This window comes from Neolamprologus multifasciatus, chromosome 23 (assembly GCF_963576455.1).
Source record: "Neolamprologus multifasciatus chromosome 23, fNeoMul1.2, whole genome shotgun sequence".
In the NCBI taxonomy this organism is placed as follows: Eukaryota; Metazoa; Chordata; class Actinopteri; order Cichliformes; family Cichlidae; genus Neolamprologus; species Neolamprologus multifasciatus.
The window spans coordinates 19,249,443-19,270,604 of record NC_140460.1 but is presented as its reverse complement, the minus strand read 5'-3'; the positions used below and the strand labels follow the sequence as shown (position 1 = coordinate 19,270,604).

Genomic DNA, 21,162 nt, shown 5'->3' with positions numbered 1-21,162 from the left:
AAGAAGGTTCATGTCAAAATGTTTGTAAATGCATGTCAAAATATATGTAAAAACATATATTTAGATAAAATATATGTAAAAACATATATTTCGTTGTTTTTGACCATTCGTCGTGATAGCTGGTATAGTGTAATGCTTTTACTTTGAATTATAGCGTCTTATTGTGGAAATGTAGCGGAAGTATGACCCCCTCCAAAGACCCGGACGTTGTTGTGGTGTGCATCAGTTGAATGGACGCAAATAGTGGATTTGGGACTTATTTTCAGATTAAATTTTTGTTTTGAAGGTAGGTAGTTGTCTGTTGTTCGTTTGTATGTTTGTGTTGTTACTTGTTCTCTGTTATCAACCGGAAACTGCGATTAAACGTAGGATTTTAACCGGAAACGAAGGAATTAAAGCGAAAAGAGAGCTGCTGCCTGGTTGGAGTCAGTTTCACAGAGAAACCCGGCGAGAAATCCGCTTTTATTTAATTTATTAAGATCTTAATAAAATAAGATCGTAGACTTTCTGTTTCTGTCTTCATTTTTCTTTTTTAAATCTAAAAATCATCCTCTGATATTAAATTTAAGAGTGTTTGTGGATGCAGGTTGTAAAGAGGAGTTATCATAAGCTAATATGAAGTAAAAGAAAATAGTGACCATATAATGGTCACAAATCAAGGCGAGTGTTGTTGTGATTTGGCGCTATATAAATAAAATTGAATTGAATTGAAAATTTAATGGAATATTCTTATGTGCTCTATATTTAAACTGATTTAGACCCACCTGAACGTAAAACACGTGTTATAAAATAAATAAATCAAACAATTATTTATAAAAATATAAAAAAAATAATGCTTGCGTTTATTTATCAAACGATTCCACAGAAAAAAATAAAACTGAATTATTCCTGATTTAAATGAATGCAAACAAAGTAATTCAAGTCACTAGTGCTGGTCCCAGGCACTAGGAGTAAAAATCTTGATCAGCAAACATCATAAAGATAATAAGGAATGAGATTCTCATAACAGATTAGTCCAGGTAAAGGGAGAGATCTGAGAGAAGGAAGTTAGATACAATGTGTGTGCAAGTGAATAAGTGGAAAGGATACCAGGAGCGCCAGAGGTCAATCATGATGGGAATATATTAGGAAAGATTGTTGAATATGAAGAAGAGGAAGACCTCAGAGGAGAGTCTTGGATGTAGTGAAGGAGGATGCAGAGGGCTGGTGCGACAAAGGACGATGATCTGCTGTGGTGATTCTTACTGTGCTGAAGTTGAGGTTCACCCTTCAAGCAAGCTTTGAGATCATCACGTGTGTTTGTTTCATAACATGAATACATGAGTAACAGTGAAAACTGAAGTGAAGTTAAACTGTTTTTTCTCTTCAGGTCCAGACAGCTGCTGGGTCAGCAGGCCTTCATGGCTCACATCACCATCAACCAGTACCTGCAGCAGGTAACCTTTGACCTTTAACTGTGTCTGAAATGTACATTTTTTATGTAATTTGGTTGGAATCTGTCTCATTTTCCTCCTGAAGGTTTACGAGGCCATCGACAACCGCGAGGGCTCCTTCTGTGCTGAGCTGCTGTCCTTCAAACACCCGCATGTTGCCAACCCCCGTCTCCAGGTCAGCCACTGCTGCCTCGCATAAACTCTGAATGTTGCTAGAACATAGCCTCACCTCTGTGTGTGTGTGTGTGTGTGTGTGTGTGTGTGTGTGTGCGCGTGCGCGCGTGTGTGCGCATGTGTTACAGCTGGCGAGTCCAGAGGATAAGTGTCAGCAGGTTCTGGAGCCGCCGTACGATGAGATGGTCGCAGCTCACCTCAGGTGGGACCGACGGATCAGACGGTGATGCTTTAGCGGTGTTGTGAGGACATAAAGGTGAAAGAAAATGGCTGTGTGTGTGTTTCAGGTGTACCTACGCTGTAGCCAACCATGACTTTGTTGAAGCCTACAAGTTCCAGACGCTCGTTGTTCAATATCCTTCATAAAGTGACTTTTTGGTCTCTTAATCACACAATCTGACCTTCAGTAAATAATCACTAATCAGTCTGATCAGCTCCTTGACTCCTCACGTCCTTCTTGAAGGCCTTTCAGTCCCACAAAGAGGAGAACTGGTGAGTTCAGTTTCAAAGTAGCAGACTGAAGCTGATTCTAACGTGCTGCCTTTGAACGCACCATCACTGCCTTCTGTTTCAGGGCTCTGCCCGTGATGTTTGCTGTCACTCTGGACCTCCGGATATTCGCCAACAACGTAACTAACATTTCAACCTGGCTTTTCTTTTATCTGTTCAGCAGTCAAATTCATCCATATATGTGTGTTTATTTACAGTCCTGCACAAAAGTCTTGAGCCTCAACTCATTTCTTTAGATTTTGCAAATATTGACTTTCAACCTTGTTAGATTTGTAACAACCCTGTGATTGCCTTATATGCTATATTTCCATGTATGCTTGCACTGGTTTCCCATTTTCCTAGCAAAATATATAAAGAAATGAGGAGTACTCAGTATTGTGTTTATATTTATAGTAAGAAAACTAAAAAATGTAACCACTTTCCTCTAAAAATGCAAATAAAACAGCTGACGTAAAGAAATTTGTATAGAGACAGGACCAGGAAATTACAGGTGAAAACCTTCAGGTGGGATTGAAAGTTATTGAAAGTGGGTTTTAATTTTATTGTGTCCAGGCAGAGCAGCAGCTACAGAAGAAGGGTAAAGGTCAGCCTAGCGAGATGTTGGAGAAAGCAGCAGAGCAGCTGATGAGCTGCTTCAGAGTTTGTGCCAGTGACAAGTCAGTAAATATACACGTCCTCTGTGTATGCGTTTATTAGATTTCCCATTTTATGCACTATTATATTTCATGTTTAATGGACGTCCTTGTTAATATTGACATTTTCAATGTTGGTAGTCGTGCAGGTATTGAGGACTCAAAGAAGTGGGGGATGATGTTTCTGAGCAACCAGCTCTTCAAGATTTATTTCAAGGTCTAAACTCAATAATTAGTGACTGAAACACCCAGTTTATGAATCATCGATGGAGATTTGGTGATTGGTTATAGCTGCAGGTTTATGTGTTGCAGATCAATAAGCTGCACCTGTGCAAGCCTCTGATTAGAGCCATTGATAGTTCCAACCTGAAGAATGACTACAGTCCAGCTCAGAAGGTCACCTATAAATACTACGTGGGCCGCAAAGCCATGTTCGACAGTGACTTCAAACTGGGTAACACTGCTACAGATATGGCGCAGTGTCGACTTAAACATTATTTGAAATTGTTAAACGATTCAGGTTTGGACTACAGTTAAAATCTTTTTTGTTTCTGTAGCCGAGGAGTTCTTGTCATACGCCTTTGATCACTGTCATCGATCCAGCCAGAAGAACAAGAGGATGATCCTCATTTACCTGCTGCCTGTCAAGATGTTGCTGGTAAGAAACTTTAGCACCTTTTTAGATTTGGTAAAATGGGTTTACACCAGTTTAGATCCTGATTAGAAAGTCCAGACCAGTTTACACTCAGGACTGTCAGGACTGTTGCATCATGGGAGCAGTGTAATGGTTCACAGGGTAACTGGTTGTTGCTGGTGTTTCAGGGTCACATGCCAACTCATCAACTCCTTAGGAAGTATGACCTCATGCAGTTTTCTGATGTTACCAAAGCTGTGAGGTAAGGAGAGGGGCAGGGGCATTATCACAGGAAGTGACATCACGTCATGTGGGCTCACAGGTAAATGTTTGTGTCAGTGAAGGGAACTTACTGTTGCTGAATGAGGCTTTGTCCAAACACGAGACCTTCTTCATCCGCTGCGGGATCTTCCTCATCCTGGAGAAGCTGAAGATCATCACCTACAGGAACCTCTTCAAGAAAGTGTGAGTGGTTCAGTAGCTGTTTTACCAGCACACACACAAACTGAAATGTAATCAAATTCTTTTTACATATTACTTTTTTTAATGTTTTTTTGTTTATGAAGATTGGTCCCTTCATTTTTGAGAGCATTTGGACCTCAAATTTAGTGCCTTGTTTAGGTGTTTTGCCTTGTTTGTGGATATTATTCAGATTTTATAGTTTTATTCTGTAATCTTAATCAAAAAAATGACTAATAGCAAATAATTTTCTCTGTAATCTCCGAAAACATGAACCATACCCTGACTGCTTTCTGTCTGCAGGTATCTGCTGCTGAGGACTCACCAGCTGCCTCTGGATGCCTTCCTGGTGGCTCTGAGGATGATGAAGGTGGAGGATGTCGACATCGACGAGGTGCAATGTATCCTGGCCAACCTCATTTACATGGTGAGGAAACTGGAACATAAAAAGCCACTTAGATTCAGGTGAACTGGCAAATAAATGCTGAGCTCTTCTTCTGTGTTTCCTGTCGTCTTCCAGGGTCACATCAAAGGCTACATCTCCCACCAGCACCAGAAGCTCGTGGTCAGCAAACAGAATCCCTTCCCTCCTCTGTCGTCTGTCTCATAGTCTATGAGACAATTCTACAGGGCTGCTTTCCTGGAAACGTTTTTCACTCAATTCATATTTCCTTTATTTTGTACTTTAAAGACATGTCAAATAAAACAGATGTTGGTTTGTAGAGCTTGTATCTGGTTATTACATTTGTTGCTATGAATTGTGGGTGTCAAAGGTTTTATTTTGAGCAGAACTGAACTTTTATCACCGCGAGATTAAGAGACTGGAATTTGTTTTTTCAAAAGCATTTTAATTTACACATTTCAAATACAAATATTATTCATGACTTAATGTTTGTGAAGTTCAGCAGCAGAAAGTTTCAATTTTGTGTTTTTGTTGTGACCATTTGGAAAAAAGAAACTGAATGTAGGACAAGAGACTCATAGCAAAACTGATTTATGTTCAAAGTTTTCAGTCTTTAGGGAGGGCAGCTGTTAATAAGAAGAAAACAAAAAACATTACAAGTGAACAAGAACAGGTGAATCAGTTTCAGATGGTGGCGATCTGTTAGCGAGCTTCTGGATATTGTCTCACTTGGGGAGTCGTGGCTAACTTCTCGATCACCTCCAGCCTCATTCGGATCCAGCTCAGGTAACGAGACAGTTTGCTGAACACCAAACCACCGCCGCTGACCTCACACTCAGAGGGTGATGAGATTAGCAGCCCGGTCAGGAACACTGTGCCTTGCTCTACAGTGGCTACAGACGACCCTGGCATCAGCCCGCCACATGGCCTGTTGCTGGTTTCCGAATTTGACCTGCTGACCCCATGCGAGGACTCAAAATTCAGAGCTTTTGAAGTGTGGTTGTAGCTTGCTGTTTTATTCAGCAGCTCGAGGTTAGTGTTTTTGTTTTGGGTTTGATTCTGGAGCCTATTGACCGTGCGTCCATGAAGCCTTCCCTGGACTCCAATCTGGTTCCCTAAAGGTCTGTTTTGATGCTTGTGGCCTCTCTTTGGAATCTCAAGGTGTACATTAGGGTGTCTCTGAGCTCCTGGGCTCTCTTGTGTTTCATTTTGGTACTTTAATGGTTCATTTTGCTTCCTCATGCAGAACATTTTGTTGCTTAGTGGATGTGGGATGTTCAGCTCACGGCGACAATCGTCCAGTGTCATATAGACCAGTTTCTGGTTCTTGCTGAATTCCCAACTCTCTGTAATCCCAGTCCTCCCAGAATGCATCAGGACATTCTCGCTGAAGTCTTTGGTGGGCAAACAGAGGTGGATGAGGCTGGGGCTAAAGGTCATGGAGTCAGCTAGCTCGAGGAGGACGAGGTCATTTTCATGGTGATCTTTATGATAACCGTTGTGAAGGTACATCGCTTTGACAGTGAAGAGCGTCCTCTGTTTCTCTGGGAGACAAAGGAAATTAGTTAAGAAATGAATTGATCCACACTGTGGGAAATAAATATTTGGTCTCCTGCTGAATTTGTAACTTTGCTCACTTATCAAGAAAATAATAATTTTGCAATAACTTAATTTTAATGGATAGAGAAAGAACTGCATGATGTAAATGAAAAGTGTAGAGCACACCAGTGCCTTTTACTCAGCAGTGTGCACACAGCGCTCTGCAGCTCAAAAAATGAATTAATAACAGATAAACCTCTCAAAGTACAGCCACAGCCAAAGATTTTTATATGAATGAATGCAGGTGGTATGATGGTTAGCACTTTTGCATCCCAGCAAAAAAGTCCTGAGTTCAACTGGCTGGGCCTTTCTGTGTGGAGTTTGTGTGGGGTCTCTCCAGGTACTCCGGGTTCCTCCCACAGACCAAAGACATGCAGCTAGTGGGGTTAGGTTAACTGATTATTCAAAATTGCCCAAAGGTGTGAATGCTTGTGTGGCTACTGTGTTAGCCCTGCGACAGACTGGCGACCTGTCCAGAGTGTACCCTGCCTTTTGCCCTATGGTAGCTGGGATAGCTGGTAGTCAACCATCGATTTCTGATGGACAGCTTTGGCTTTTAAAACCTTTTGAATCAATTTGTCTTCATCTGATCTGAAATATAGTTTCTAGAGTGAAACACAGATGTAAAACCTGTCCATACACTGCATTAATTTGTCAATATGTCAATTGCTTATTCAGGGTTTAATGTGTGTAAGGGCTAGTTCTTCCACTTTTTGGTTTGGGTTTAATATTGTCTTCAGTGATTTGAACATTTGATAGAATTTAATCCATGTGTTTGTTTGTTTTTTTTGTTTAAAAATTGGGCAAATTGTCTGTGAGCACATCCTGTTTGCAGCCTGAAATATATATACAGTACAAATACTTCAGATACGTTTTTCTGACAATTTTTTTACTTTCACTCCCTACAATTTTAACATCCAACTGATGTGTCAGGAGTTAAAGTGCGATTCTTTTCCCCACACTGAGCCAATTACAACTGATTTTAGGTTTCCCCACCTGGTTAATCTGAGTTTAACCCCTGACCATACTTTCCTTTTAAAGTCACCCTCTGCAATATATGCAACAGAAAATAGAAATATGTATTTTTACATTTTCCTCTGCTGATGTTGTACTTAAGCAATTCAGGCTGAATAAATTTATTAGAATAAAAATTTAGACTAAAACAAAGTCTTTCTGGCCCTACTGACAATATTTTATTAATACTTTATTAAAGCACATGATTCAGTTAGCTTTGCACAAAAGAACGTCCTCCAAAGAACTGCTTTTACTTTTTTTCTTAGAGTACATTTCAGAGTCGCCCCTTTTTCACTTTTACTTGATTAAAGAAGTTGAATCAGTACTTGTACTTTTACATGAGTATTTTTCAACACTAGTGTTTGTACTTCTACTTAAGTACAGGATGTCTGTTCTTTTGCAAACTCTGAGTAACAGAAGCAAATTTAAAAACAGTAAAATTTAAAATGGAATAACGTGACTTTTTTAGATTTTTATTCTGAATGGATGAGAAATTGATGTCTATACATCACCTTTTCTATATTTTAATTTAGTAGTAGTTATTATAGTGTTATCATGGTGTGATAACAATAATTGTGATGGCATTTTCCTACCAGCAAGCACATAGAGGTTGGAGGGTTTTGGTTCTGAGTCCTGATAGAGGCAGCGGGCAGAGGTAAGGATGGACCGCTGACCCAGCACCACACCACTGCACAACTTCTGCAGTGTGCTGTTCAGCAGAGACACCTGGTGGCAGAAAACAGACAATTTATTTATTATTCTGGTTTTATTTAGACTGACACCACTGTACCAGAAGATCTTACCTGCCAGGGACAGTTACCATGGTGACACGTGGAAAGAGTTTCCTCAGGAAGTCTTCCACAGGGAAACTCGACTGTGGAGACAAAGACAACAATAAAACTTCATCTCACCAGTTTGAACTGGTCTCATAAAGTCTAGTGTTTTCGGAGCATCCAACCTTCTGGCAGACAGCTCCGTCCGTCGCTGTGCAGCTTGAATCCAGACATGCAGGAGCATCGGAAGGACTCGTAGGTCACTGTGCATAGCTGATGACAAGCAGTCGGACTCTCAGTCGGACACTCTAAGACAGATATGGAAAACAAAGAATCATCTTTTATACGTGATGGTCTGATATTTCTTAATTCCCATTAGTGCACCATGAGTTTTGATCTCCCGTCCTTTTATGGAGGTGTGGTCAGACCTGCTGTTTTGGTTTGCTGTGCTGTGGACGACCTTATTGTCTGTAATGCCTCATCCTGTACTTTCAATTCACAGACTGGACCGTAGAAAGGGGCACTGCAGGAGCAGGTAAACCCCCGCACATTGTGAGTGCAGGTCCCTCCATTCAGACAGGGACTCTGCAAGCAGTGGTTTCCACCTCCAAAGACCAAAAACAGAAACTGCTAGTGTTTAGTAAACTAATAAATGTTTACATTTTTGCTGTGAAACTATTAAATCAAATATTTACATTTAAAATAATACATTTGATGACAGTAAATCAACAAAAATATTATTAAAATACATTCTAAACACATTTTAATTATCAAACTGCAGTTTCTAGTTGGAAATTAAATGTTTTTTTTAATTTATTTTATTTCATTAATTAATCAAATGTAGTTTAGCTGAAAGTAGATACTCACCTGAGTAAACAGCCCAGAAAGTGATCTACACACAAACAAAAAACGTTAGAATCCGAGAGGAATTAAGCAATGCTCTTTTTGTTTTGTTTTTTCTCCTTTTTCTATGTATGTTTAAAGACGATCATTAAACATGCTCAAATTTTCAAATATGACATAAACAGGCTCAGGATTAAGACTGCAGCTCTGGGTGCATCCCAAGGAGCATTTAAAAAGAAACAGAGAACATCAAATGTAACACAGACATAAAAAAAAATGCAAATCAAAAATGATTAGGTGGTCTTTTAATGAGCCAGAACCCTAAAGAATAAGAACCTAAAACACATTGTTTTAGTCTGTGTTTACTGGAATCTAAAAGTAAAAAAAACAGGTGTAGAAATGAGCGCAAAAGCTCCCTCTTTTAATTTAACTAACCGTCCTCCGGGTGTCTTCAAAGTACTCGCGAGCCTCTTCAAAGTTGCACTGCTCCTCGTAGCACTCCCGCTCCAAGTTGCCCTGTAGGATCTCCTCTAAAATGAACGAGTTGGCCCGTTTAGGGCGCAGGAACACGGCGTGAGCCTCAGAAGCTGAATGAAACACTGAAAACACAAGAGCACTGAAAAGGCTGGAGGCTCCGATATGTTAGGATACCATGTCATAAATAATAAGGTGTCTTTTGCTGAAACAAAAAACAGTAACATTAACAGGAAAACAAATAAATAATTTAGAAACTATGTGATGATTATGGATGTCATAGTTACTTTGCTCAATGTTCTCTACAGTATTGAGTCTTGGAAAAGTCTTCAATTGGCCCTTAGCTGTTGTTTTCCTGGCTTTCTGAAGGTCAATAAAAAAAATTTCTTTGAATAAAAAGCCACTTAACTCAGGCGATGAACCAGTTTTGCATCTACTGGCCAAGAAGCCACTGTATCTTTACAGTGTCAAAAGAAACTGTCATTTTGACCAAGCATTTTCAGTTTCTTATGTGTTGGTATCCTTCTGTATTATGAGTTATGTTCTTATTCTTTAGTTGTGCTGTTTTGATTATTATTATAGGTGTTGTTCAGTGTCAAGTTTGCATCTTGATGATTTGTTTCTTGTTTCCTGTTTTACTTTAAAGGTCCACGTCTTATGTGCAGTGAGTCTAGTTGTGCTTCCCCCTGTCTCGTTAGGCCTAATTTCTCCCAGCTGTGTCTCCCTCCTGTTTCCTGTTTTGTGATTACTCCTCTGTGTATATAGGTCCTGTGTTTTCCTTTGCTCTCTGTCGTGCTGTACCCTCAGATTTGTCTGTGTGTTTCAGTTATGGCTTTCATGGTTTGGCTTCTGTTTCATGCCAGCAATAAAGCTGAGGTTTTTGTGTTTGCCATTTTGTTTCCACGAGTCCTGCTTTTAGGTCCTCATCCCATCCTGCCGCACACAGAGCCCAGACAGTCTCAGCTTCTTTAGCTGAGGGTAAAACAGTTTGATGAGCATAAAAGTTGATGAAAATGTGATTTCCAAAGGCTATTACATGTAGACTTCAGCTAATAACTAATAGAGTTTCAGGGGAGAACAAAAAATAAGAAAATTGTCAGGTCATGTCCGTAAGAAATGGGAAAAACTTCATGCATCTGAATATAAATAGTGTACCAGAATCAGTCAGGGTTTGGCCTCCCCAGAGCCCGGACCTCAACATTATTGAACCAGTGTGGGACCATGTTGACAGACAACAGAGCAAAAGGCAGAAACATCCAAAGTAGAGCTTTTAATGTCCTTTGAGAAAACTGGAGAACTATTCCTGAAGACTACTTAAAGGAAGGACGAGAAAGCTGCCGAAGAGAGTTCAGACTGTGCTGAAGAATAAATGTTCTTGTTATAATTGTAAGAGTCACAATATTAATGGATTATTTTATATTATTTAAGGTAGTACTTATATTCTATATTTTTAACCATTAAGTAGCCAAAGTTATAATAATAATGTAGCAAGCAGTCATTGTGACACGATTAGAGCTAATTGTGTCATGACTGTACTGACAGTAGAAATGTTGTTAAATTCTGTGCCAACTTGGAGTATTTTTATACCACTTGAATGTTTTTGTCAATCAACTAAGGAACAACAATAACACAGCAACAGGTCAAAGGTCACTCTCTTACCTTTTCCTTGACTGGAGACCTGAAGGAAACATTGAAGAAGGCAGAACAGGAGGAGAGACGCTGACATGATGCTGACCGCCATGACACTGACTGCACTACTGACACACACACACACACACACATGTCTGCACACACATATATACACACTAGTGACTCACAACAGCAGTACAAACCTCACAGAAATTGTATCATGTTTTTAACAGTCTGTTAAACGGAGTTCATTTATATCTGTCCTGAAATAAACTAAGATGTCAGTCTGGTCCCAGGTCATTTTACTGGTGTGCTTTTTTATGTACAGATAAATATCCAGTCATTATAAAACTATTTGTTTTTTTTTATTCACATGATTCTCTAAAGAGTTAAAAGACAGCACAAGTTTCACTAAACACTCTGTTCTTGAGGTGGACTCTGGCCTTTCTGTTCAAACCACACAAAACAAACTAAAGGTCCGACCTCTGAACGGTCTGCAGGTCTGTTTGTCTGAGGTAAACGAGGATAGATTTCATCACAAATGTTTATCATCTAGTATATCTGGTACATCTGGTAGTAGATTTATCAGGGTTTACAACTTAAAATTTTGATGCAAGAAAATGACCGTTTTCCTCAGCAAAAGCACCAATGTTATCGAAAATAAACTAGCTTTTTATGACATTTGCAACTTCATTTTCCTCCAGCAGAGTCACTGGAGAGATCTTTAAATTTCTTTTTAGGACATAACAGTTAAGTTTAAGCAATTTGTTACTTACCATCTAGTAATGCTTGTTTTGTTAGAGTAGTGATTACTTGAAACGTAAAAACATGTATCATATTCAGTTCAATTCTGTTTATCTTTATAGTGCAAAATCCCAACAGTTATCTCAATGCGCTAGTAAGGTAAAGACCAGACCCTACAATAACACAGAGAAAATCCAACATTTCAAAAGCCTCCTTTAAGCAAACACTTGGCAACAGTGGAAAGGAAAAACTCTTTTTTTAACAGGAGGAAAACATCTGCTTAACCAGTTGGGCATGAGGGGAGAGAGACAGAACAAAAAGAAACACTAAGGAAGAAAGCCAGAGTTTAAGAATAACTAATGATTAAATGCAAAGTATAGAATTATGCAAAATGAGTGAAAATGATGAGTGAAAAAAAAATAGTGCATCATAGGAAGCCCCCAGCTGACTCAGGGTCACCCGATCCAACCATAACCTTTGTCAAATAGGAAAGTTTTAAGCCTAATCTTTAAAATAGAGATAGTGTCTGTCTCCTGAATCCAAACTGGAAGCTGTTCCACGGAAGAGGGGCCTAAAAACTGAAGGCTCTGCCTCCTTTTATAATTTTACATGACCTAGGGACCACAAGTAAGCATGCAGTCTGCTATCAAGGTGCTTTAATGGAGTGATAGGTGCTATGAGGTAATTAAGATAAGATGGGGCCTGTTCATCTGGACGTAGCGTTTCCAGTGGGAGAAACATTTCATCACTCATCCAAGTGAGCTGACTGCAGGTTTCCCCAACCTTTTAAACAGTACATTTGCATAATGACTGAAACCAGCCCACTGAAGGAACAATGGGCCATGAGTACCATTCACAGAAAGTTGGGGAATGGCTGCAATCACAGCATTGTAAGATGGCGAAAGATGTACCCTTAGGCCCCCTCCTCGATTCAGAGATAGTCTTTCCCTTTTCTTTCGCCATCTTACACTCAATCAATGCTGTGATTGCATCCATTCCTCAACTTTATGTGAATGGTATTCGTGGCCATTGATCAGTGGGTTTTGGTCAGTGGTTGTTGTTCAATGGTCAATTATGATGAAGGGACTGACCTCCGAGCCCATTGTTCCCTCACTGGGCTGCTTTCAGTCATTATGCAAATGTACTGTTTATATGATTGGGGAAAGCTGCAGTCAGCTGAGACTGAAGAAGTCACTTGGATGAGTGACAAAACCTTTCTCCCACTGAAAACACTACGTCCAGATCAACAGAATCAACTTTTGGAGATTTACTTACCTGGATGATTGAGCATGGATCAAGATGATTGGCTAGTTTTTCAGCATTACTCTGAGACACGATGTTTTTAATTTTAGAGATGTTGCGCAAATGAAAGAAAGCAGCCCGACATTTTTGTTCAATATGCGCTTTTAAGAACATATCCTGATCAAAAACAACTCCAAGATTCCTCACAGTGTAACTGGAGGCCAAGGTAATTCCATTCAGAGTAAGCATCTGAGGACATATCATATTTCTAATATTTATACAATTACCTCAGTTTCATTTGAATTTAGAAGCAGAAAAATGAGGATATTCAGGTCTTTAAGACAAAGTAACTAATTTTTGTGTGTTATCTGGCTTCATGGATAGTTGAGTATCATCTGAATAACAGTGAAAATGTATGCTATGCCTTCTAATGATATTTCCTAAGAGGGAGCATGTATAATGTGAAAAGAACTGGTTCTAGGAACCCTGTGGAACTCCATAATTATCCTCAGTGTGTTAAGAGGACTCTTCATTTACAGGGAAAAAAATGGATGAGATGAGTCCACTGTCAGAGGCCATAGAGTTTTGTAACACGTCACTAAAGCTGTTTCTTTACTCTGAAACCTGACCGAAACTCTTCAGATAAACTCTTCCTCTACAGAAGATTTTTTGTGCTGTTTTACAACAACTCTTTCAAGATGTTTGGAGATGAAAGGAAGGTTGGAAATTAGCCTATAATTATGTAGGACAGCTAGATCTTTTTTGTTTGCTTTACTCAGAAAAACAAAAAGAAACAAAAAGTGTGATTTTAAGAGGACATCACGCTTCAAACTATTGCTATATTATTGTTATATTGCTGGAAGTTTTTTCAAATTCAGCTCAAAAGCTAATTTCTGTCAGCAACTCATAAAGAATACATGGACACAGAAATGCTTTCCATTCTCACTTTAATCATACTGACCAACAAAATTATTAAAGTTTCAGTGGATATGGCATGTTAGTGACAGTTTGTCCCTTTAATGGAATCAGTCTGAACAGAAAGAGTTAAACAGGAATCTGTGAAAAAACTGGAACATCAAACGGAGATCAAGACCATACAAAGCCAGAAGTGAGGGAAGGTTGGACAGAAATTCATCTCAAATCATGAATTTGAAACAAAAACAAAATAATGATGTTACATAAACCAAATTAAAAATATAAAAGGGCCAGGAGTAGTACCCTGAGGAACCTCATAAACAATTATTGACTCTAATTCTCTCTGTCACGGGTGGGACTTGTAGCTCTTTGCTTACAAGGATAAACATTGTTTCTCTGAAGGGATTACATGAATTCAATTCAATTCAATTCAATTCAATTTTATTTATATAGCGCCAAATCACAACAAATGTCGCCTCAAGGCGCTTATACATGAGAGGCATAACTGTGAGTGTTGGTGGATGTTTACAAATGTTTTACAGATAAAGCCTTTTTATTGCAAGATGCTGACTGCCGCCATTTGTGCCACTGTGCACCAGCTTCTTGATACCCTCATGGATCCATCGAATGTACCTGGACACCTGGGTGTAGAAGTTATACTTGCCCTTGCGTCCGCAGCCTTCGCCCCAACTCACAATGCCAGTGATGAAGTGGGTGTCATTATAACGTGTGATGTGTGGCCCACCACCATCACCTTGGCAAGCATCCCTAGATTTGTAGCCAGCACAGAACATGCCATTAGTGACTAGAAACCGAGTGGAACTGATGCAGGTTTGACGGTCCATGTGGGTTACAATGAGGCGCTTCATGATCATGGATGGAATTTGAGCCTCCTCAAGACGTCCAAAACCACTGACCACAGCTACTGGCTCCCGCATCAGGACCTGAAATTAAAGGTAAAAAATTTATCCAGAGTGGCAGCTGTCTGTTTCTGATCCTGCATTTCTTTTATTTTTTCGTGTAAACATGGCATAACTACAGTTATGTAACTACAGGTCTTCAACACCCAGATAATTAAATGTTTAAGCTTAATTTGTGGAAAACACAAAGGCCTTCTTTTAAGGTAAATAAGAGTGACTGCTCTAGCTTGTGGGAAAGTCAACCCTCAAAGTATTTGACCATTGGCCAAGAAGAAATCAGATTTAGGAACCAACTACTTACAGATGTCAGATTTGCACTATAGCATTTAAAGATGCTAAAAGTGGGGTTTATTCACTGCTGTCTTTAGCTAATTAATTAAACCATGCCTTTATATCGCAACCATACTTGAATATTTTTATTTTTTAACTTGAGTTTTCACTCTTTACTCTCTCATGTATATATCTGAACTTAAATCTGTATTTTTAGTTCTGTGTTGTGAAGCACTTAGAATGACTGTGGTGTTTCAAAGGTGCAACATCCAATAAATGACATGTTTATATTCAACTGTTTGCCCGTCCCTAATTTTTTTTTATTTATTGTTGGATCTTGTGTAGCATTTCTTGTGAAAAACCAAATTTTACTTACTGACTTATTTTTTTAAAACCTTCTTGCACATTTGTCACATTCACATGTTTTAGATCATCAAGCACATTTTAATATTAGTCAGATACAGTTTTTAAATGATGATTTCATTTAAGAGAGTAGAAAAAAGCTATCCCAACCAATCTGACTCCAAAATGAATAACTGGTTGTTCCATCCTTGGCAGCAAGAACTGTGAACAAACATTTGTGAAAAATGACAATGAGTTTTTCATATCACTGTGGAGGAATATTGTGTCACTCTTCTTTGCAGAATTGTTTTCAATTGCAAAGACTCAATTTATCTCAGATCTGGTGTCCACAATTACCCACAAGAATTTAAAAAAAAAGAAGGTTTTTAACCCTTTCACGCATAGTGGTCACTACAGTGGACAGCTATTCAAAGGCTGTTTTCTTGCATTTGTGTCAGTGTTCATGGTATACTTGCACTTAAAACGTTACATTGGACACTGATGTGTCACCCCATACCCTGCCACCCACTGGTGGTTTAATGTTACTATAGATGTATGACGTGTTTCACTGAAATTATTGTTATTTAACCCTGTCATGCATGAATTGTGACAACTTTGAGCAGGATTTTTTTCTTAAGTGTTTTTATTCATCTTTTCATGGCTAAAGATGAATACTTAAGAAAAAAAATCCAGATTGCGCTTGTCATAATTAATGCATGAAAGGTTAATCGTGTTATCAATCCATGTAATAATGTTGGAGCAGTACTTGCGCTAAGTATGTGTGATGATTTTGGGGGCATTTTTTACTGACAAAGTTTCAGCCATTAAGTCTTGTCTTGTCATCTATTGCCTCAGACCACGTTGTTCCTCTGACAAACTTTGATAAATTAACATTAGAAGCAATCTGAGCACTCCACCCTTTACATTGATGGGAAGGAGGTAGAAAGGGTAGAAAAGTTTACCCAATTACCCCAGAGACTACTAGTAAACTACTACCGCTCCACCATCTAGAGCCTTCTGACCTACTGCTGTACACGCTGGTTTAACTGCTGTACTGTGGGGGACAAGAGGAAACTGCAGTGGCCGGCGGGTGGTGAGGGCAGCAGAGCAGGCAATTGGCACTTCACTAACCCCCCTCAGAGAAAATTATACTGGCAGATTTCAGTGGAAATCCAGTATCATCATCAAGGACTCGCACCCTGGACACAGTGTTACTGTGCAGATACTTACGTTATTGCGTATTACACACTTAAGTTTTAGGTGCCCTTAAACTTACGTCTATTTTTATCTTCTTCTCATATCCTAAAACAATCTCAATGTAAATCTACATGATGCCAACAGAGAGAACACAAACTGTGTTTCATTGTCTTGTAACAGTGACAATAAAGATCTATTCTATTAAATGTGGAGTAAAATGATGACACTAGATTAAAGTTTCACCTTTTCAGCAAAGTCTTGCTCAGGAATGCAGACTGGCAGGATGAACCTCGTGAACTTGATAGGTGTAGCCAGTTTGATGAGTGCAATGTCATTATCGTAGGTTTGTGAATTGTAGTTTCTGTGGGCGAGGACTGCTTCCACTTTGTGGTCAACTTCAGTACCTTCATTCACTGACCTGTCAAACTCACCTGTATGCAGAGAAACAAACAAAACACTTTAATTACAACAGTCAAAACAAAAATGAATACATATATGACACCTACAAATCTGTAGTCACATCTGTAATCTGTTTTCAGAATTTACTGATGTAAAATTGCAGTCTGGCACTGATTTTTAGTTGGGGTTATGGAGCTGTTATTGCATGAATTTGCCAGAAGGGGGACGTAGCATTGAGTGCGATAGGCTGCTGCAATGCTCCCACACTTCAGACAAGGAAAATTCTCCAGACAGAAAAAACGATATCATAAAGCATGTAATAGACGCGCCAGTCCATCGTGTCCAGCCTGGTTCTGCCAGAAGTTTCTTCCTGTTAAAAGGGAGTTTTTCCTTCTCACTGTCGCCAAAGTGCTTGCTCAGGGGGTCATATGATTGTTTGGTTTTTCTATGTATGCATTATTGTAGGGTCTGCCTTACAATATAAAGCGACTAGAGGTGACTGTTGTTGTGATTTGGCGCTTTATAAATAAAATTGAATTCAATTTACTGTGCCAAAGAAATTATAGTAAATATTTATATAAAAGATTTATGATTTCTTATTAGGCAGACAGTCATCATTAAAATAAAACTTAAGCAGGTATTTTTGAATCTGAATGTGAAGACCTAGAATTGTATGTGAAGGTTTGTAATTGGCTCATCAGACCTACCGAGCCTGACGTTGAAGTCATCTGACTGGTTTACACAGCTGGCAGCTGTCAGGATGATGTTTTCATTGAGTATTGTTCCTCCACAAAAAACTATTTCATTTTCATTGAAAAGGAGGGCCTAAGATATGAAAAAAACAAAAAAACATGTAAAATTAGACTGTTAAACCTGTCCAGAGTTGGAAGATGTGTGAGGATGACAAGCAATTCTATGAACTCTGTTAAAAAACAAAAAACTCATTTGAGAGTGATAGTCTGTATCTGATCAATATTTTTAATGCAACTTCATGTTGTGGGTATGTTCATGTGTGTCTCTACCTGCCATGGACATTCTCCTGGTGGACAATACCCTGACTGGCGATATGACTCATCTTCTATTTCAGAGTCAATCAGACTTTCCAAAGTTGTCCAGGTCTTCGCTGGAATTTGGGTTCTGTTTTCAGACACTAAATCGGACATTAAATCAGCATCCTGGATCGGCTCTGTGGAGTTTACACTGCTGTTAAGTGCAGTTATATTCCCCTCCATTGTTTTTGTCTGATGGTCCCTCAAAACAGTCTGCAGCCCTTTGGGGAGGATGAAACCACATCTGATGGTCTCTGCAAGAGTTTTATATAAATTAGACGTTGGATTTTGTCACCAGAAAGTTTAGTTTCACTTTTTATAGTTTCTAATGTCTGATCTGTGATGTATTTCACTGCTCTGCTATCAGAGTAAAAGACCAGGTAGATTCTTAAGACTCTCACCATTGAAATGGCAGGATTTTTTATCAGATGCCAGGAAGTACCCATCAGCACAGGAGCACTGAACACTTCCCTGGATCACATTGCAGAAATGTTCACAGCCGCCATTTTTGTTCTTACAGAGCTGAGGAAGAACTGCAAATACACAGACACTGTTAGGATTCTGCACTCCTCCTTGTGTGTGGCAGTTAAAGTTTAACAATTCAGAGACACTGTAGTTATGCTTAGCATCTGAACAAGCACCACATCGCCAGTATCCCAGCTAGGATTAATCTTAGATACATATCTCTTTTTATGTATAATTTTCACCTATTTGAAATACGTTACTGTGCTTTCTGTCAAGTTTTGAAGACAGTTGGAGTAACTATACCAGAGCAAGGCTCTAGGCCCAGATAACATCAGCCCCAGTATTCTGAGGACCTGTGGTAGCTAAGTGTGTTCCCGAGTCAAATTTATAACCTGAGTCTGAAGCAGCAGAAAACAAATCCCATGTGATTCCTGTACTGAAGGAGCTTGTACTCTTTGTCCTTTATCTCACAATATAAAGTGCATTGAGGCAACTGATGTTGCTATTTGGTACTATATGAATTGAAAGAAAAAAAAGAAAAATTGGTACTATCAGAGCTATCATTAAGGTAAGACTAGTTTAAACATCTGTTGACCCTCTGCAGTTTGTATACAGATCTGGTCAGATTGTCTGGTTGACGCTATCTACGCAAGTATAAATTGTATAAATGATGACTGTTACATGCGTATATTTGTTGCTTAAAATCCACATAATTAAATTACTTGGAACAAACAAAACCCTTGAGTTTACCACTTGGAAAGCCTATCGTTTTAGTTTAGTTTATTTTTAGGTTTGTTTTTCTTCATTTCTTTTCATTTGGCTTCTTATTTTTCTTTTCATTAATTAAGCAGATGTAGTTGAACATATAGTAGGTAATGTGAAATAAAACTCACCAGAGTAAACAGCCCAGAAGGTTTTCTACACACAAAAAAAACCAACAGTTAGAATTCAGGAGTCATTAAACAGGACTCTTTATCGTTTTTTCTGGGGTTTTTTTCTAACATTTAAATGTAAAAAAACAAAACAACTAATCTAATAACAAACATAAAAGCTCAGACTTGAGTCTGCAACTGAATTTCTAACTGTGTATCACGCACTCTGGTCGAATCTAAGAATGAAAATGCAGGTGTAGAAATGAGCTGAGTAGCTCCTTTTTAAATTTAACCAACTGTCTTCCGGGTGTCTTCAAAGTACTCGCGAGCCTCTTCAAAGTCGCACTGTTCCTCGTAGCACTCCCGCTCCAGGTTCCCCTGTCTGAACTCCTCCATAAATGTATTGGCCCGTTTGGGCCGCAGGAACACGGTGTTGGCCTCGGGAGCTGAACGAAACACTGAAAACACAAGAGTGTGAATTTACAGGTTGTTTCCTGTGGCACATTTAGTCATAACTGGAAGAACTGAGCAACTGAAAAACTGGAGGCTCTGCCATGTTAGGTTAACACATAATGAATAACTAAAACTAACTGAAGTGTTACAAAGTTAACAGGATAAAAAATTAAACAATCAGTCATTTAATTTCTACTGGTGCTTTGACAGCTTTGATTATAGCTGTTATATATTCATTTTTGTCTACAGTACTTTTTCAAAAATCTTAAACCACGCCTCTGCTTACCCACCAATGGCTCTGTCCTCCACTGCAAGATAACAATCTGCAACTCACCTTGACCTGTGCGGTCCCCAGTCATCCTCCTAGCCTCCCCATGGTATCATACAAACTCTAATAAAAGACTTAAAGCAAACCATTCCCTTTGGTGCACGTTTGGCTTTTGCTCTTGAGACAGTTTATCACCAGTTGCACTGTTTAGTGGCATGACATGATCTATAGAAAATGCCAAAGATAACGCAGTTTGACAGACATAAAATAGTATTATAGCACCAATGAGGTGATTCCCAAAGAGCTATTAGCTCTTCAAATGTATTCTTAAAAAAATGAAGACTGAACAGTGAAAGCCCAAATAAGACGTGGCAAATTTTAAAGAAATTACAAGAAAGAGAGTTCAGACTGTGCTGAAGAATTTTACAATTCATAAAACGTGCACATGTAAATAAATTTGCTTACAAAGTGTAAAGAAATGAGCGGAAGTCTTTTTTGCACATTAGTGTACAAATTCATGAAGTCACTGTTTAAATGTGATTTGAATTAAGAAGATTAGAAGTCATGATATTAATGGATTAATTTATACTTTTAGTATAATTTAAATAAAATTTAATAATTGAATTTAATAACTATTTAATCACTATGTTTAAGGCTGCATTGGAGGTTACAATTTTTGTGTGTAATATTTTACTTAGCCATCCCCATTGTTTTTTTAACCACTAAGTTACTATAGTGATAATGATGCTATTTTGACACAATAAGGACTAAACATTGTTTGTTTGTATAACCTATAACATTGGACACACAGCAATTTTTCTAAATATCACTACTGTAGTAACAATAACTGTAGTAACAGCAGGTTTTTATACCACTTGAATATTTTTGTCAGTCAACTAAGGAACACCAATAACACAGCAAAAGGTCAAAGGTCACTCTTTTACCTTTTCCTTGACTGAAGACCTGAAGGAAACATTGAAGAAGGCAGAACAGGAGAAGAGACGCAGACATGATGCTGACCGCCATGACACTGACTGCACTGCTGACACACACACACGTACGCACACACACATATACACACTAGTGACTCACAACACCAGTATAAACCTCAGACATTGTATCATGATTTTAACAGTCTGTTAAATGGAGTTCATTTATAACTGGCCTGAAATAAAGATGTCAGTCTGGTCCCAGGTTATTTTACTGGTGTGTATTTTTGTGTACATATAAACATCCAGTCCTTATAAAATTATTTGTTTTTTGACATTTTATTCACATGATTCTCTAAAGAGTTAAAAGACCACGCAGTTTCCCGTAAACGCTCTGTTCTTGAAGTGGACTCTGGCCTTTCCTTTAAAAACAAGCAAAACAAGCAGAAGGTCAGACCTCTGAAAAATCAACAGTCTCCATGTTTGTTTGTTTGAGGTAAACAAGACTAGATTTCATCAC

At 38.7% G+C, this 21,162-nt stretch overlaps 3 protein-coding genes across 4 annotated transcripts; 1 reads left to right on the top strand and 2 right to left on the bottom strand.

Annotated features, from left to right (window-relative positions):
- The first annotated feature begins 161 nt into the window (after window positions 1-161).
- pcid2 (PCI domain containing 2) lies at window positions 162-4,770 on the top strand. The gene is made up of 15 exons (XM_085152843.1): window positions 162-286; window positions 1,370-1,436; window positions 1,519-1,608; window positions 1,736-1,809; window positions 1,895-1,960; window positions 2,058-2,099; window positions 2,182-2,236; window positions 2,670-2,773; window positions 2,891-2,966; window positions 3,062-3,203; window positions 3,307-3,407; window positions 3,572-3,645; window positions 3,723-3,848; window positions 4,146-4,269; window positions 4,363-4,770. The coding sequence occupies exons 2-15, from the start codon at window positions 1,401-1,403 to the stop codon at window positions 4,450-4,452; spliced, it is 1,200 nt and encodes a 399-aa protein (XP_085008969.1). The 5' UTR covers window positions 162-286; window positions 1,370-1,400; the 3' UTR covers window positions 4,453-4,770.
- prozb (protein Z, vitamin K-dependent plasma glycoprotein b) lies at window positions 1,680-10,742 on the bottom strand. 2 transcript variants are annotated; one of them, XM_085152818.1, is made up of 8 exons: window positions 10,608-10,742; window positions 8,910-9,073; window positions 8,499-8,523; window positions 8,060-8,236; window positions 7,817-7,939; window positions 7,662-7,732; window positions 7,452-7,584; window positions 1,680-5,789 (listed from the first exon to the last, which is right to left on the bottom strand). In XM_085152818.1, the coding sequence occupies exons 1-8, from the start codon at window positions 10,687-10,689 to the stop codon at window positions 4,948-4,950; spliced, it is 1,617 nt and encodes a 538-aa protein (XP_085008944.1). In that variant the 5' UTR covers window positions 10,690-10,742; the 3' UTR covers window positions 1,680-4,947. The 2 variants fall into 2 exon arrangements, with proteins under 2 accessions (XP_085008944.1, XP_085008945.1); XM_085152819.1 differs by lacking the exon at window positions 8,060-8,236.
- Window positions 10,743-13,493: 2,751 nt separating this feature from the next.
- Window positions 13,494-20,793, bottom strand: LOC146491410 (coagulation factor X-like). Its single transcript, XM_085152823.1, has 8 exons — window positions 20,658-20,793; window positions 19,290-19,450; window positions 19,014-19,038; window positions 18,057-18,188; window positions 17,629-17,909; window positions 17,314-17,431; window positions 16,451-16,638; window positions 13,494-14,422 (listed from the first exon to the last, which is right to left on the bottom strand). The coding sequence occupies exons 1-8, from the start codon at window positions 20,737-20,739 to the stop codon at window positions 14,015-14,017; spliced, it is 1,395 nt and encodes a 464-aa protein (XP_085008949.1). The 5' UTR covers window positions 20,740-20,793; the 3' UTR covers window positions 13,494-14,014.
- Between the last annotated feature and the right edge of the window lie 369 nt (window positions 20,794-21,162).

Coding starts and splice junctions, on each gene's coding strand:
- LOC146491410 (XM_085152823.1), bottom strand. CDS start 20,739: ATGGCGGTCAGCATCATGTCTGCGTCTCTTCTCCTGTTCTGCCTTCTT. Junction 16,639..17,313: donor TGACTTCAACGTCAGGCTCG/GTAGGTCTGATG, acceptor CTCTGCATACAG/GTGAGTTTGACAGGTCAGTG. Junction 14,423..16,450: donor AGCAAGACTTTGCTGAAAAG/GTGAAACTTTAA, acceptor CTTTAATTTCAG/GTCCTGATGCGGGAGCCAGT.
- prozb (XM_085152818.1), bottom strand. CDS start 10,689: ATGGCGGTCAGCATCATGTCAGCGTCTCTCCTCCTGTTCTGCCTTCTT. Junction 8,524..8,909: donor TTGAAGACACCCGGAGGACG/GTTAGTTAAATT, acceptor GTTTGTGTGTAG/ATCACTTTCTGGGCTGTTTA. Junction 5,790..7,451: donor CAACCTCTATGTGCTTGCTG/GTAGGAAAATGC, acceptor TTTGTCTCCCAG/AGAAACAGAGGACGCTCTTC.
- pcid2 (XM_085152843.1), top strand. CDS start 1,401: ATGGCTCACATCACCATCAACCAGTACCTGCAGCAG. Junction 1,437..1,518: donor TCAACCAGTACCTGCAGCAG/GTAACCTTTGAC, acceptor TTCCTCCTGAAG/GTTTACGAGGCCATCGACAA. Junction 1,609..1,735: donor TTGCCAACCCCCGTCTCCAG/GTCAGCCACTGC, acceptor CATGTGTTACAG/CTGGCGAGTCCAGAGGATAA.